This window comes from Daktulosphaira vitifoliae, unplaced genomic scaffold (genome assembly GCF_025091365.1).
Source record: "Daktulosphaira vitifoliae isolate Bord-2020 unplaced genomic scaffold, ASM2509136v1 Scaffold_3, whole genome shotgun sequence".
In the NCBI taxonomy this organism is placed as follows: Eukaryota; Metazoa; Arthropoda; class Insecta; order Hemiptera; family Phylloxeridae; genus Daktulosphaira; species Daktulosphaira vitifoliae.
Window position 1 is genome coordinate 42,488,423 of NW_026099574.1, and position 18,530 is coordinate 42,506,952.

At 25.1% G+C, this 18,530-nt stretch overlaps 1 protein-coding gene across 1 annotated transcript in view; it reads right to left on the reverse strand.

The window, feature by feature from the left end:
• Positions 1–4,193: 4,193 nt before the first annotated feature.
• The window catches only part of LOC126901121 (uncharacterized), a 23,446-nt gene continuing 9,109 nt past the window's right edge, over positions 4,194–18,530 (reverse strand). The window contains exons 2-6 of the mRNA XM_050677365.1: positions 12,372–12,580; positions 9,942–10,077; positions 9,727–9,860; positions 4,741–4,984; positions 4,194–4,644 (exon numbers count right to left, since the gene is read on the reverse strand). Coding sequence (XP_050533322.1) covers positions 4,544–4,644; positions 4,741–4,984; positions 9,727–9,860; positions 9,942–10,077; positions 12,372–12,580 — 824 coding nt within the window. The 3' untranslated portion in view covers positions 4,194–4,543. The remainder of the gene's footprint in view (positions 4,645–4,740; positions 4,985–9,726; positions 9,861–9,941; positions 10,078–12,371; positions 12,581–18,530) is intronic.

Below are 18,530 nucleotides of genomic sequence, written 5' to 3' on the forward strand. Positions count from 1 at the left end.
GTTCAAAGGTNTATCAATTTAAGATAATTATTTTGTTTTGAGATAAACATTGCGAATAATATTAAATTTAAGCGATGAACGGTATCATAACAAGGTCATGAAAGTTTTTCATATACACGTCACCCCGACAACTATTTGGATGATTTTACAACACGTGGTCTGAACAACAACAAAAGTTTGTTTTTTTGTTCGTTCAGTGTTAGTATTATTTACAGAATTGCTAAAAATTAAATTTACCAAGTTTTAATTTTTCGAATACGAGATGCACACACGTAAAAGTTCAATCAACGCGCGTGCTTAAGAAACGTTTAATTGCATTAAAAGATAAAGGACTTTTGAATGAGAATTGGGTACAAAGTGGTAGTGCAATTTAATTTACACAGCGACAACTGTTATTTTTTCAACAGTTTAAAGGATTCGCTAAGCTGTTATGAGATTGACGGTGGCTGTAAAATATGTATTAGACACTTAACTTAAGTTGCGTTTAAATTGAACAGCTGTAGTTATTTCCATAAGCTGCTTTATATTATTTCCTTTATTAACTTAAATAGGAATAAAACTACAAACTTGTAAATAAAATGTTATAAAATAAAAATAAATTACTACTTTGTGAAAGGTGCCACGATCGAATGAAAAGAAATAGAGTGTTTTTATACTTTTTGGCATATGAGTGACATGAAATGAACACCCTATTTGGGAACACCTTGTTTTATTTTTAAAAATATAGATTGGCGTGTAAAAATTCAAATAAAAATAAATGTTTGCCGAAATAAAATGTTTAATATATGTACGTATTACATACGCATAACCCATTAAACATCAGGTTCTTTTATCTGTGCGTTTGTGAGTAGTCATGTAAAATATTCACCTATTAGTATGATAAAAAGGTCTAGCTACTTTACTCATCTCAATAAGAAAGGATCGGATAGGCAATAAACACTACGTGTAACTAGAATTGATAAATAAATAATAATTTTTATACAAAATTTCACAAACAGTTTAGTCTTACCATTTGTATAGAAAATCATTACGCAAAGGTTATTTGGCAAATATATTGGCCAAACATGATATATATAATGTATAAATATATCATTGGAATGATATTTCTGTTCAGGTTAGTAGTGAATATTGATTAATATTTTTCATGGTGTACTGTCAGTGGATAAAAAATAAAGTGAATTAAAGTATATAAAACCATTGAATCACTTCAAATAAAAAATACCTTCTCAGCTTCGCATCAAAGCTAAAATATAAAATTTTCACAATTTTATGGTTTATGAAAAAATGATCAATTATAATTGAACTATTAAATTAAACTATAATTTACACTTATTTTCAGCAAAAAAAAAATAATATATTTACTTAGGAAATTTCTAGAATGCAAATGAATTACAGTTTTTAATGCGATTAATATTTTTTACAATCAGACTTTGAAAATTTTATAATTGTCTATGCGTTTAAAGATCCTCAAAATGCTTAAAACTACATTTTAATAAAATTTTCCTTTTGATCGCTTTTCGGGCTGTTAAACGAATAATCCGTTGTCGTACTTCACACAAAACACAATCATTTAACATTGTTCTAGTTGGGTAAATTCATTTCCCAAAAACACAACAGGCAATTAAAATTTTTCATCAAGTTTATTTCTCTCAGTGACAAAATCTAGTGTAATTACGAGTTTAATGGGATCGTTAAAAAACTATCGCATTAAAATTCATTTAAAATAATTTAAGTGTTCATATTTTTCGAAAAAAACTATAAATTTTTATTTAAAAATTAGTAATATTAAGTGACAACAAAAAAATGTTAGTTTAGAATTTAGAATTTCTAAATGCGTTCGTTTTAACTTGAATAATTAACGAAGATAATAAAATTCCTATTATTATTTCGCCAGTAAAATGTAGTTATATTTCTTATAAAACATTTAGTAATCCAGTACAATTTTATTAAATTTAATAATACCATAACAAAGTCTTGTTAATTTATTATGCAAATAAAAGTAATGTAATTTATTACTTTTTTTAAAAATACTCCAGAAAAATTACAAGAAATGTCTTACAGTTATATTCGCAATAAAACTTGGTACATTATATTTTCTTAAATTTATTTTATATTTTCATTACTACAAGTCCTCTTAACCGATTATTTGAATGGAAGATGCTTTTGGGATTGCTAAGCCCCACATGCATTGTCGTTTGCTGTTTTACGGCAGACTTCCTCAGATTCGATTTGATTTTATATGTTAATAAAATATCTCATGGCGAAAAACTACATGATACAAAAATAATAAAAGAAAATGCACATGTCTTGTACGTCGCGAATTTATCAATGGTTCTTTTTTCAACAAGCTATCATTTGTATTATTTTAAATAAAATAATTTAAGCAATATGTTATTTATACAGACATCTGTAATTAGTTATTTAAAAATAGTGATTTTTAAAAAAATTAGATATTTTTTAGTGTAATATATAACTAAAAATAACTTTTTAGAAGTGAAAGGTGTGAAAGAATTTCTTAAAATATTTTTTTTTAATTAAAAATTGTTTGTAATAATTAAATCGAAATTATTTGTGCATTAAAGTCGTCTTGGTAAAAATGTAATTTGTTAGTTATTTATAATTATGTTTTCTCAATAATAATGTTAAATTAGAATGTGAATACGTATAATTTTTTACACTAATTTAAATATTTGTCGGTGCAAAATATCAAAAATGAGTAATTAAAAATATCATTTTTGATAGTATTTTATTTTAATATTATTATAATTATCTAATTTTTTAAGTGTAAAATTAAGATTGACACTTCGAAATATTTTAATAAGCATCCTTAGAAAGATTTGTAATTGCGTGTAAGTCACATCTAAGCCTATGGAAAATTTTCGATTTCAATACTATCATTTTGTAAGGTTTGTCTTGATTAGGCATGTAAAATACGCCTTTAAGTAATGACTAACGGTATTTTCAAGGCGACCCAAAATTATGCCAGTCAAAAAAGCAGGCACGTGATACAGATAAAGTAATTTTTCAAATAGAATTGTAGTACGGTAAGTATCACTGAGTCTCGTATCCTGCACTTAATAACCAATAGAAGAAAGATTATTGTATTATAAACATATATTACTAGTTGTTTTTTAGATAAATAAACAATTAATTTTTATATTCTTTAGACTCGGTCGATCAAATCGGCCATAAACAAAGTTTATAGGATAGGAAAAGCCTTCTGGGAACTTTATAATAAAAACAACTGTAAAAATAATACCATGACGCTGTACCAATCTGAAGTTTGTCCTGAATGCACTATGACTATTGTTTAAAATTTGTACATTTTGATGTTATGTTAAGCGACAGGATACAAATGTCTCCATCAGATTAGCTATAAAATTGTGCACTAAAAGGCTTATTGTTAAAATAGGGTAATAGTTATATTTTACATTTTAAGTTAAAAAATATATATTTTTGAATATTGAAATTTATGATTTCCTACAAATTTAAAACACTTAAGAATTTAAAAATTATTAAACTGCAATACAAACATATAAGATATAATTTTTAATTTATCTAACTCAGTTAATAGGTGAGATATATGTCATTATATGTGTGATACTTTTTTGTTACAAAAAAGTTGTACACCAATATTTATGTATTCAAAGTGCCGTAAAATATAATGTAATACTTCATTGAAGAATTATTTATTTCATCGAATATCACATACTAGTCAATATCGATTGAAAAAACTTTGTTTTTTTCGATCGATTATTTAAAAAAACTTTACCTTAAAACTTTTTATAAAAAGTATAAAAAAAAGGTGAGCCATAGAAATAAAAAATATTTTAATTTTTAAGCTCAAACACGAGTCATATCAAATTTGAACACACTAAATAAATATTTATACTTAAAATTTAAGTATATTATTATTATGTTATTTAATAACAATTAAAGTTTTTGAATATGAATTCTATGTTATTTAATAGTATTATCCATTTAAACTGAACATTACTTTGGAACAGATTTTTAGGTTAATAAATTATAAATAATAGAGAATTTAAGTGATTATTGTTTGGTTTTAAAAAAATTATAAATAATATTAAATTTACTAATTTTATTTAATGATTTTATATTTTTACAAAAAAATTTATCACAATTTTTTCCGGTTTTTAAATGAAAAATAATAAAAACATGTTTACAAACATTAATTACATTACCTTTATTTCAGAAAAAAATTATATAACACAATGTCAATAAAAATTAAACATCATAATAACATATTAGCAATAGAACTTAATCTTCAAGTTATACAATATTACACAAAGATGAAAAAGGCTTCATGGTATGTACAATGACTTTGATACTATAAATGCATAATATACAAATAAAAATAATCGTTTATCGATGAATTTACATTTCTAACAAATTTGAGTTTATAAAATTATGTTTTATTAGAATATAATGATTATTTTTACTTTCCTTTTTCTGTAAAATATAACTAAAATAAGTATACTTGGTAAATAAAAAGTTAAACAACATCAATTAAAATATCTATAAGCTATCTAGAAAAAAATGGTATAAATTGATTTGCCAAAATGGTTATCAATAGGAGTGCATTTCTGGTAACTAAATAGTTCGCTGAATTTATTTGGGGTCCTCCTAGAAATTCGTCATAGTTTTAATAGAACGTACTTAAGTAATAAATGCGGAAAATTCAAACTATTGTATTTAAGATATGTATAATTTAATACTTACCAGCTCCAAGAACGGTCGATGGGCTCATCATTTGGGCGATTTTAGGAGAATCGTCGACGAGTTCTGTAACTGTGTACTTTTTGTACAGCTCGAATTGACTAGACTCACATCGTACTATCATTCGACCACCTGGAAAATATATTGGTCTAGCAACGGTTTCTAATCTGGATTTGCTGGTTTGCATTCCACCAGGTTCAGTCAGCACCCGGGATTTTATAACAACATGTTTTGTCATACTAGTAACCTATAAAAATAAAATTAAAAAATCTATAACTTTCTTTTTTTAAGCGTCAGTTAAAAAAATAACTACATTTTAGAAATAAGTTGTCTCTAAAAATTAATGTCGATTAACATTAAATCGACGTAAAAAAATTACATCTTCAAAGATATAACTTTGTTATGAGTAAATTTTTTCTTATCTCATTACTTTAATACCAAAATGAATCAAAAACACTTAAGGTACACGTGTGTCATAAATCTTAAAATGCATTATAGGTGGTGAGTGATTTTAAATTGCTTTAGTAACGCCTACTAAATTAAGCTTTATTAAGTTCAACGTCATTATAAATGTTCTAAATTACACAACGCTGGAAAAATATTATTGTTAACAAAGTGGTTTCTACACTTATATTTTCGACCTAAATAGCCTCCATAGGAAGCCCAGTTAATGATGTTTCTGACAATTAACTTGTCTTGGCAAAATTGTAAATTCATTGGTACACTAAGAAGAACGAACTTACTCACATAAATACTCCAAAACACCTTCCAAGAATGCCATTTGAGTATAGATTTAATCAGCAGCATAACTGGAAATTATCCAAATAGAATGAACTGGGAACTTATCAGGGTAATCAAAGGTGTAAGCCTCATACATTACAATATAAAAAAGCTTTAGAAAATTATTTGTGTTCTATTACCTTACGATATTGTAAAATTATACATTTTTGTATAAATGAAATATATGGAAGGGGATGATATTTAAAAAATGTTAGAGTACAAAAGTATAGTTAATTATATAGTATTTATGCAAAAATACCAGTTTCAAAAAACCATTTCATATCCATATAATTTTTGAATATTCAAGTTAGTTATAAAATATGTTACAATAAAAAAAATGATATAAAATTATTAAAATGAAATATATTTTTGGGAAGATACAGTAACACGAAACCATTTATAATTCTTAGATTTTGTAGTAAAATTCAAGATACAGGTAGATGCTTTAATATTAAAAAGAGATCGACCGGATGATCCGGCAGCTTTTTTAGAAAGCTTTTTTTAAACCAGCTGACGATAGAAAGACGGCGGCAAAGATGGTTAAATCCATGACAACGAAAAAGTACTCCAAAATTCAATGTGTGGGCTCGTTTACGTTATTTTGGCTGTTAAGTGGAATCTACATTCGTATTAATGTCGAGGTCTGCTTTTCAACATCTTTGCGTCGCTTTGACAAGTTAAGACTAGAGAGGATTGTAAATTTTGTTTTTGGTGGTGTAATTTTGGTATGACAATTTAATTTTTCATGTCATTTTTCTTCGCTATATTTTAAACTTTAATATTTTTGATGTTCATATCATAAGTTATTTTTTTGTTTTACATGATTTTTTCATTTTGATTAAAATTTAAAATAAAGTTTACAAGACTGGCTTACAATTATTTTCGAGAACTTTTTTATATTTAAAATTAACTAGTTTTTAACTATGCACCTATAATAGTGTGTGGTGTTCACACTACGTATTTTAGTGTATAATAATAATTATTTTTAGCATTAAAATTAAAATCGTAAAATACTAACTTAAAATATATATTACCACATCAATTTTTAAATGTAAACAAATTGTGTACAAAATTATATAAGAGAAAGTTTTGATAAACGTATATCTAATGGTTCTGCTATGCATAAAATATAAAAAGAATTTTTGTATAGTATAATTTATTGTTTGTTTAGTTAATGTGTCACATAACTGTAGAGCATATACTAGTTATATATAAATATTTTTAAAAATATATTCACTTATTTGAAGTAGGATAAAAACACCATCAATGATTAGCGTTTCATCTAAGGCTAAAAATAAGTTTTCCTATAACAAATAGTGAACAATCTTCATGAATGACACTACCAAAATAATATCATATTTTGTTATTTGTAATGATAATCGAAGAATAAAGTATTAATTATTGTAGTTTATAAAACTTAAACGAAAACATAGCCATAAATGTATTTAAGAAATCATAGAAAACATAAATCATTTATATTAATTTTCAAACTTAAATATACATTTTAGTTCAAAATCTAACTTCCGTTTTTTATCAAAATTTTTTAGATCAACTGTACATTGGATTTTATTTGATAAATTGTCTTTAAACAAAATTGTGATGTAAAAGTCATTTATCTGTGAAAATCAACTTAAGCTCATTGTATATAAGAAAAAAAATAGTCAATATGCACAAAANATCAACTTAAGCTCATTGTACATAAGAAAAAAAATAATCAATATGCACAACATTTGGTATGCAGTTAAAAATATCATAATAAAATATTTTAGTGCATTAATTTTTCTTATAATTTAGTATTTACCCTTTAATTTTATTGTGTTTGCTTAATATAATTTTTATTTTTTATTTTAAAGCAAAAGTGTTTTACTAAGGAAATACCTATAACATTTTGTTTTGTTCAATTACTTAGATAATAATAATAAATTTTGAAAGAATTATGAAACCATTACAATACTTTAAAATAATATTATATTTTTGCGTATTGAACGTCAAATAAATAACAGTCTAACAATAAATAAAAAAATTCGATCACATCATACAGTACTTCATTGTTGGACCAAATTTTACGCAAAACAATAATTTAAAATCCATTATCCAGGATTATTTATTTTATGCTGTGTAGTGAAAAAAATCTCATGTATACCTCTCCTTTCCAAAATACAATCGTAGGGTAAGTGGCAATTCATCGATTATGTTTTGAGATAAACTGCCTGTTCCAATATTCGGTTAACGCGCACGAAAATTATTAGGATTTTAGACAATTTTAACCACATAACAACTGACAAATGTTGAAATAAAACTATAATAAATATTCATAAAAAAGGTTAAGTTTTTAATTGCATAACGGTTAACACCAAGATGATTATATTTCGGTAAAAAAAGGATTATAAGTTTTAATTTTGAACTTGATATCCTCAAATGATTTTTAATTATTTGGTACTGTTAAAAATAATCTAAAATACCTAAATACTTTTTCATTCAGTATTAAAAAATATTTTTTAGTATTTAATTTGTTGTCTGAATTCATTTATAAATGCATTTAAGGTAATTAATATAAGTACTGCAATAAAAATAAATGGCTGTTTTATGGCGCGTTAATTAAAAAAATAGAAAATACTCTCATTTTATTTGTTATACTATTAAATCAATATAAGCTAAAGATGTTATCAACAATATTTAAAGTAAAAAAATATTATTATAAATTACAAGGACTTTACCTGGGAAGTATATACTGGAAATCTTTTTGTAGAATATAAATTATGTTTACAATATTTCAGCGATACATTTTTTTACACGAATTTTACAACTACAAAGATAAAAGAATAGAGATAGTGGTTGTTTGTAAATTGATATTGATGGATTTGCGAAAAATAGGATAAACAACATATTTAAAAGCTCTCACAGAGAAAGTAATTATTTTCATAGTTACAAGATGTTGTTATATCATCAATTTTGAAATTCGTTTATTCGTTTACAGAAATTCTTCTTTATATAAATTTATTTTAGGTATCTATTTGTAATGATTGTAAAGTGTTCAATTGTTTTTAAAATTCATTTAATACTCATACTCAAATAAAATATTTGGACATTTTTCTAAGTAGTTTTCTATCAAGTATTAAAATACATTTAAATTATTTTTAATTTTTTTACTCAACAAATTTTCATAAAAAACATTTATTATAGACGTTATACCTCGTCACATATAAAACAGTACTTCACTATCAATTCTCTATACAGATGTCTACTAACATGACTACTACTTTATAAATGTTATTTATCTAAAGTATTATTTTTTGATGTGAAATACCTACTTATCAACACTAAAAGTACAGGTAGGCCTTATAAATGAATGATATGACATAAAAAAGTTTTTAGTAAAAGAAATACCGATGACAGAAAAATGAAATGTTAAGTTATATGAGCCTTTAGTTGAAATAATGTTTGCTTTTTATGTTGAATTTAGTGGAAAGCTATATATAGCTGCCTTCTTTAAGATATCTTTGATTTTTATTCATCTTATACAATACAAAAGAATTTTTTATTAGCTTTCAAATATACAATATCTAGTTTTATTGAGTTATTAATGGAAAACTTTTTACCTTATAAATTTTTTAGTCAAATTTAGTTTAATGTCAAGAGCAACGCTCTGTAATAGTAATTTCTGAAAATTTAAACTGTTTTGCTTAATTACCTCATACTTTAAAAGTTATATTGAATAGCATTGTATAGGTACTATTTAGTCAAAATTTACTTATAAAAATGACATGATTATTAATTTATCATCGTACATGTGTAAGCTTAGTAATACAATTTTAAATGCATTTAGTCAGTATAATAGCATACTATTATGAAGTATTAAACAGCATTATGTAATAATGTTAATACATTAGGTTGTTATAAACGTAGATACGGTAAATATTTGCTTGTTTTGTAAGTTTCTGTACTTTTGAGTGATGAGTCGTATTAATATCTAATAATAACTGTTATGTTCAAAGGAGCAAGAATTAAGACGTAGTGATGGAAATTATTTATGTGATCTAACTTAAGAGCACTAGCATTGTTTAAAAAGCAAATTACTTAAAAATATTTTTGCTTTATTTTAAGTTTAAAAAAAAAAACTTCCTTTAAAAATATAGCTGAGTATTAATTTTTTCATATTCATATAATACAGAAGCAACTACATAATAAGTTGGTTATTGTATAACTTACTTTAACATCATTAATGTACCACGTTAGGTTAGTGGCCGGAAATCCTGAGTATGACGTGCAGTTAATTGCAATTGGTTCGCCTTTACTATATTTGAGTTTTCCGGCAAAAACAATTGGAGGAGACTTAGGCTCTTCTATATTTTTGTAAAGAAAAATATGTACACTTTAAAAACTTAATCTAAGTACAATAACATTTTCTTGATTTAAAAACTAACCTATGATGGTGATGAATGATTCCTTTATTTGAGTATGAAACAGTGGTGCATCTGCTGACACTTCACATTTGTAATGACCAGACATATCACGTGGTAGATTGTTCATAGTAACTGCGTGATCATCTGACTCGGATATCTATAAAAATAAAAAGTTTATTTGTTATTTATCACTACTAATGTGTTGCAGTTTTATGTACAGTTGATATAGGTCTTAACATAAATTTGTTTTTTTTTAATTAATTAAATTTAAATATTATTCAACTATCAATAAATTAGTTAAATAATTTAATTGCATGTGATTAAAGGTAGATTAAGGTCGTTTAGAGGTACATAGTTACAAAAAAAAAGAAGTATTACTCTTATAGGTATAAGTTTGTATAGGTTTTAATAAATCTTATAGGGATACTGGGTAATTGTAATGAGAGATAAGTGGATTGACTTTTATTACGCCTCTTCATAAAAGTGCTGAATGACACAAATAAAAAATATACATAATGCTCTACACGCAAAAAAAGAAACAAAAACAAAAGAAGTACAAAATTTAATTTAATTAAAAAAATAGGCTAAAAATTATTTAAAATTATAGATGTTTAAACAAAATTTTATTTAAAGTTGGTACATATTAAAAAACTAACGCACAGAGAAAAAATATAGAACTATATAATAAAAAAACCAAAATGTTATTTTATCTAATGCAACGTATCAATTTCTGTTATGTGATTGATATAATGTACTTTATAAGAAGGTTTTATTTAAAAAACGTCAAAATTTTTCTTTTGAAGTGTTAAAAAATATAATCATAACGCATTGCTGATATATTTTTATTACTGTAATATAAGATGTTTGTCTATATATTTATTTAAACTCAAGATATAAAACATTCGTCCAAAATAAAGAGAGATTTTATGAATGCATATTGGCAAAGTTATTCTGGCTTCTTAGCACAATTTTTCCAACCTAAACAATATTTCTTTGAATAATGTAGATTACACATTATTATGATTTACATGTTTCAGATAAAACCCATCAAAAAAAAAAATATATATATATATCTATACATAAATATCAACTTTATTTTTCAATATTTGGAAACAACAGTAAGCAAAACAATTTAAAGGTCCCTAGACAAATGGTTTTGGTTTATAAATTGTAATGAAATATCACAAATATCCCAAAATAACAGTAACCAAAGATTTAAACATAAATATTGTTGGGGGAAGTCTATATGGCACAAAGAAACTTTGTCTTTGTAAGGGCGTCTAGAGATACATTCATCCGAGCACCAAAACTTTGCTCACTATGCGATCATATAATATTATTATATGCATGAGAATTTTTTACTACTCAATTGGAAACTTGAGAACAATTCGTGTAGTGATCGTAATATTATCTCAGTTATAACTAAAATGTGTCAAAATATGTGAAACTATGTCATAAAATAATTATCAAAAATAAAATATAAAAGCTAATGTGTAATTATTTGATATTTTCTAGTTAGTACTCTGCAATAATTAGTTTTATAAACAATAACAAGTTACTATCTACGAATAATTTGTCTTTTTTACACTTAAAAAATATTTACATATATTTGAATTTTTAACATAATTTTATTCGTTTCTTTAAAAACTTTAAAGTTTCAAATTGTTAAGTTAATATACGAGGGATTACAAACATAGTTAACTAATTGGATTGTTACGACTTAGCTATTCGCTACAATAAATCTAGTAAAATTATTGTATACGGCATACAAAATTAAACTTTTACAATTTTTTTTAACGAATAAGCATTTTCTGAAGAATAAAATGAAAATAAATCAGTAAAAATAAAGAAAATTAGTTATGACTTATTTTTATTATGTGTTTTTTTTTTTATGCAGTAAAAGTGATTTTGTAAGCTATTTATTAAGGAAACAACATTAAAGTTATAATTTTTAAACTTCTTATAAAATTCATTTTACGTGAGTTTTACTTTCAAAATTCCAAGTTAAGTACAAAAAAATGTATGAGATATAGATCAGTTATTTCTATTAAAATTGACTCACCAAGAAGCCTGGTGCATGGGTTAATCTTAACGGATTGGTTCCAAGTTTTTCACAGCTCATTTTTATGAGCGTTAAAAAAAAAATTAAGAGGTAGCGANTTACTTTCAAAATTCCAAGTTAAGTACAAAAAAATGTATGAGATATAGATCAGTTATTTCTATTAAAATTGACTCACCAAGAGGCTTGGTGCATGGGTTAATCTTAACGGATTGGTTCCAAGTTTTTCACAGCTCATTTTTATGAGCGTTAAAAAAAAAAATTAATAGGTAGCGAAAAAAAAAAAGACATTAGATTTTTAAGGGCCACCATCAAATATATATACTGTATATTTGTTTGAGGAAATTGAAAAAATAATAATTTATGATTTTTAAATGCTGTAATATACTAACATCGACAGATGCTGTGCCTGACAATGGAAATACTCTAGTCGGTGGTGATTCTTTTGGCACATATCTGTAAAATTCTTCGTCGCCGAAATACCATTTTATTGAATATAAAGGTGTTCCTTCAAGATTATAATCACAAGATAAATGTAACGATTCTCCGGCACGAATAGCTTCCGGATTCCACATTCTTACACCGGAGAGACCAAAAACTTCTAAAAAAGAAATAACAATTTTAAGTTAAATGTTCATATTTTATCTTATTATACATTTACATGCAGGATAATTATTTTAACGTTAGTGACTGAATTCTCTTAAAATAATAATTATATTTAAGAAGATTATTTTTAGTAATTTTTAAGGTGACAACTTTATTTTTTGAAATGGTCAAATACATATTTAACTAGCTAATAAAATAAAAAATGATCTAATTAGGAAAAAACTGAATGAAGAAAATTTTTGAACCTTTTTTTTATTTATTTAGAATCTTTTTTTTTTCAATTTTTTTAAAATATTTATGTATTTTCATTTATATTATAAAATCATTTTAAATATAGGCTTATCCCTATTATTAATGACAACATACATATTAAACTAACTTAGAAAATAGAAAATGATTAATCAAAAACTTAATTAAATAACTTCGGAAGTTATTCTTATTTTCATATCCAAAAGTTGTTATCGACCTTAATTAGATTAACTTTCTTAACTTAATTTTCTATTGTGTAAGCTAGTTTAATACTATTTAAGAAAATAATGCTGACACCTCTTTAAGATAAATGATATGAAACTAAAAATTATTTTTTAACTGATTTTAATGAAAAAAAATATGTAACTAACAAATACCGAAAAATAATATTTCAAAAAAGCTAATATTTTAAGAGAAATTGAGTGGCTAGTGTTAAAATAATCTCTCTGTATATTCAAATAATTTTAGAAATTATAACTTAAAAAAGTTGATTTTATTTTACTCTTGTATTTACAAGAAACCTATTGTACTAAATGTCATAAGTTTTGGGTTGTTTGACAACAAGCGACCAATGATTTTTTTCTATTTTGTATTATAGTTAAAATTTTATATTTTTATTTAAATACTCTGATAACATGGCAAATAATACATTTGTACAGAAGATTTCAAAATGAACAAAAGTAAATAATACCATAATATTCAAAGAGATTTTTTTTTATGAATTTGTATTTTTTGGAAACATAAGATGTTATTTTATAATTTACATTTTAATAATTAAATTAAAGTTCAAATAAATGATTTGGGATTAAAATAAATCATTTAGTTGAAAATTAGTTGCATTACATCTTATGTATAAAAAAATCTAAAAGTTGAACGTTAATTCATATTAATGACAGCCTCGGGCAATAAATGTGAACAACTTTTTAACGTTGAAGCAATACACAAGTTTCAGTTATCAAATTAAAGCAGTGAAAGTTTTGCTGTGAATATTACAAATAAATTTTTATTAAAACTTTTTTGTCCTGAAAAATAGAGTATGTACATAAATTAATAGTGTATTAAATGTTTTTCATAGTATAAGTTGAGCGTTTGTAATAATTTTAAAAAGTAATAAGCATTATACCTTTAGAATATTGAATATCTAAATTCAAAGACTCGCATGTTACAATTTTTATTATATGTGGTAATATTGTAAGTGATATTTTTTTGACGAATAATTTCTTATAATTTCTTATAATATAATATAATACGGCATATAATATATGTTATTTTTCCTATTTAAAATTAAAAATTATTTTAAAACATTTTTAAAATTAAATTTTCTGGGAAAATAAGTAAGGCTTATAGTTAAAATACAAATACAAAAATAAAAAAGAGAAAACAATTTTTCGAGTTTTTTCCAAAAGATTTTTCTAAATAAAATTACCTTAACCATTAAAACAATATTACAATTGTAGTCTGTACAGAAAAAAAGTCAAAATAAACTATCTTTTAGTTGATTAATAAAAACTATTTATCGTTAATATAGGAATATTCCGGTTTATTATTAATTATTAATATAATTTAATATATATTAAAATAATTTATTATTTAATAAAATGGTAAACTTTGTGTTATTTTTATATCAAATACATTTTGATGTTAATATTTTAAAATAAATAAATAACTGCTTAATCTTAGTTTTTCCTAAAAATATTAATTTTGCAAGATACTATATTACAGCTGTATATATTTATAATAAGTTGGTTTGTTTCAGACAACCCACTATTCCCAACCAAATAGAACGACCAACAATATTTATAGTGACTCTCAAATGGTAGTTTTCAGTTACTGTTAGTGAATTCCTTGGACCATCTTTCAAATAGTACTTCAGTAGGGTAACAGACTAGGAAGGATTACAATGATTTTGGATAATAGAAATTAACATTATAACGTTCATTCTACCAACCAAAATCCCGGAACTCATATAATCATCATATAGAACTAATGGTATTCATTGTAAATATGAGTGGTAAAGTCGACATTGGTTCTATAAACTGTTTCGCTTAAAAATGTAAATATACGTGTATTTTTATGAGTGCTTTAAAGAGAAAAATGAAGGAGAGCCGGGTTAAAAAAATCCTTTAAGCACTTCCTCCGCGGAGTTGCATCATTCTTATCATTTCGTATATCTGGTTACGGTTAAATGGATTCGCATTCATTGTAGTTCACCATCCTCTACGTTAATCTCTAGACTGCCAGTTCTTTCACTATAACCCTGCGCCTCTATCGTTATAGTAACAACCTCCACCTCGTGACACTCTTATCTGCCATTTTTAAGACTTAACCGCGTTAAGCCTCCTTTGCGAATTTATTTACCACCTTTTCTACCATCGAATATAGTAGATTTAGAAACGATATTGCTGCTGAAGGAATTAATTGTGCTGCAAGTTTAATTTATTTTAACGCTTTACAAATTAGCAAGCAGGTAGATGGCAACAAAAAGAAGATAAGTAAACGTCTTCTTGTTTTTTCATTAGAACAAAGAAGAGTTGATAGATAGTTGTTGTCCAGTGTCGCAAATTCTTATAGAAATCAAGAATACCTAATCCAGAGACAACACGCTAAGAGAAAGATTTTATAGGCAAAAATGTTCATATTAGGATGTAACTTTTAGCTTCATGCGTAACTGAGAAGCAATTGGTTTTACTCTGCCGAGTTTATTTTTGTGTTTGTAATCTAAATTAATCAAATTTTATTCAATTGGACTGAGTTTGCCCAACTATACTTCTAAAGACCATAAATTGAATCTTTTTAAAGCTATAGTCATCATAATTTTGAAAAATTCCCCTCTATCTTTGTAATAAAGGAAAATATCCTAAACAAATACAATTGTTACAAAATAGCCCATATTAATATTTAAGTTTTTATTTTATTTTATAATATCTATTTGAAAACTAGACAGATTATTGCAAAATTTAATTTGAATTTATTGTTTATTATAAAAGTTCTCAAACAAAATTTGCTATAGTATTTTAGTGTTAAGTAATTATAAAATTTATTAAAATTTTTCACTTAAATTTTTGTTTACAAATTTCATTAATGTCATTTGAATAATTATATAATGCTCATAGATTTATATTTATTTTTGTTTTATAATTGGATATTGTGATAAAGTGTTTTTTAAAGGTTTTTAGAACTTAAATTTTTCATTAAATTGCATAATTTTAAAAATATTTAAATTTTATTAAGATTTTAATTTAAATCGAAATTATGTTAAAGTTATAGTTTTTTTTTATCGGTGCTTACATGTTAATACAATGCAAAAAGGTAAATCTGCTTTTGCTGATATCGAATGTAATAACTCTTTTGAAATATCTTGAAAAATGGTAAAAAGAGACTGCAGTAGATTGTATATTGTATTTAAACGAATGTCATTATATAAAATCAAGTCGTGCGAAAAGTTTGCATGGCAAAACTACGGCTGTTCTTTGAACCTTATAAAAGTAATTGAAAAGCCATACAACTATAGCTCTTGGCTACTAAGCAAATGGTTTAGTTTATACAAATAGTGTGGTTGGTTTGCCGGCTAAGAGACTTTTTAATTATGTTTTCAATAAATAATATTAATAAAAGCGCTATGAACTGGTGAACGAAAATTAATCTTATTGGTAAACACAAAAGACGGTTAGAAAGAAACTATTAGGTTTTGTACGATGAATATTATTTGTGAACCGTTTCGAATCCAATTCTACCAGACACAGTACGTGCTTTATGAGCTGTGACTTCAAAGAGGTTTTGCACGACAAAACTTTCCGCTTCTCGAACGATTGTCAAACGTATTATCAAAACTTTAAGTCTACTTTGTCAGCAGTTTCGATGAGTCGTTACTAGAGGTGAGGCAAACAGTGCCGTGGTTTATGAGTAAAATCATTAAAATGGTAGCTTTTGATTAGCATCCGAAGGTTTTTATTACCGAGGCTTTCTACTGCTTAACATTAGAAACTATACAAATTAGTTGATTGCTCATTGAAGCTAGAATAATACGCTATTTTCACATATGTCAAATTATACATGAGTACAAGAGGATTCCATCTCTGATATTTCCACCTCTTGTAGTGAACGGTTATTAGCTTACAAGTTTATCTTACTTTTGGTAGCAATAAAGTTTTACACAAAGCAGTTATTTGCGCGATAAACGAATTGTTATGATGTTGTATCCATTGATGGTCATAAATAAAAATGTTTAATAACAATTTACTAGTTTTTGAACTCAATACGTTGTAAGCTTTGAATGGAATGTTAGAGCAAACGGTTGGGCGTAACATTGACAAATCTAAACTATTATATTACACGGCAAATACAAACTTGAACAATAAAATAAACGTGTGCAGTCCATAAAAGTCTTATCTACACTCTATATTCGACAAAGTCAAGCTATAGAAAATAATCAATGTCAAACGAAATCCCGTAAATACGGTGACCAATGGAATGAGAACATATGATGGTAACTAAAACTGGCATTATTTATTTCCAATAATGTAAAATTAAGATGAAGTCTGACGTGAAGAGTATTAACTATTTTTGTTAACGTCATATTTAGTACCGAAAAATAAGTTTGTTTTGTTTTTAACTCATTTAAATTGTGTCAGTTACTAAACAAATTGTTGTGACAATATATTTTTTTGTTTTAAATTTTAGTGATTAGTAAATAATTGTATTTGCATTAATCTAATCTAGTTAAAAAAGTATAAATTAAATGTAAATTATATTTTAATTAAATAGAATAAGCAATTTTATTTGTTCTATTGCACTTGCTTGAAATAAAGGGAATTTACGTTATCTAATACCTGAATGTTTGAAGAAAATAAAAGGTTAATACATGAAACTCAGAGGTCGAATAGATTTCTATCACCTCTTTCAAATGCGTTAAGGATAAATAAATACTTATAACCCTTTTAACCTTCACTGTGTAGAATGCTCTCAAAGCAAGCCGAGGGAGTGATTTTGTTTTGTGAAAAATAAACATCTATTGGTAGCTAACACTCAATAAGTGTATTTGCTATTTGCAGTATCTTTTTAAAATGAAGTCTTTCTAAAGAAAATTCTTTGTGCATTGAACACATGAAAAGTAAACATAATTCTGTTACAGCTCATTCATCCGTATCATTACATTATATATTTTATATAAAAATGCAACTACATAAAATAATATCAAGAATAAAGAAATTTTCGGATCTTATCATGAAAAATACTCAAAGTTTGCAAAAAATAACTTTATTATAATAATTTAATCTAAGTTGCATCTTCACAGATTTCTAATTTCTTCAACTACTTTAAAAGAATTATTTAATATATGAATTATAATGTAAAAGTAATATTATCATTTTAGTTAGGACAAAATTAAAAACCCAGCACAGGGGGGTCGCGGCAAAGTGGTGACGTGACATAGTTGGATCAAGTATAATGATATCTGATAGTGATTAAAATCACTATCAAAAATAAACGCTTCGATGCAAATCTTTAGATAGTGTTTAATTTTAAAAAAATTGGTGTTTTATTCCAAAAGCTACTTGATCTGCTGGTTCCTTATTAATATCTCGATTAAGATAAAGTATGTCGAATGAAAAAGGGTTTATTAAAAAATATTATTTCTCATAAAAAAATTGTGTGGATCCATAAACTTTTCAATAAGTTATAGCATTATAAAGTTAAAT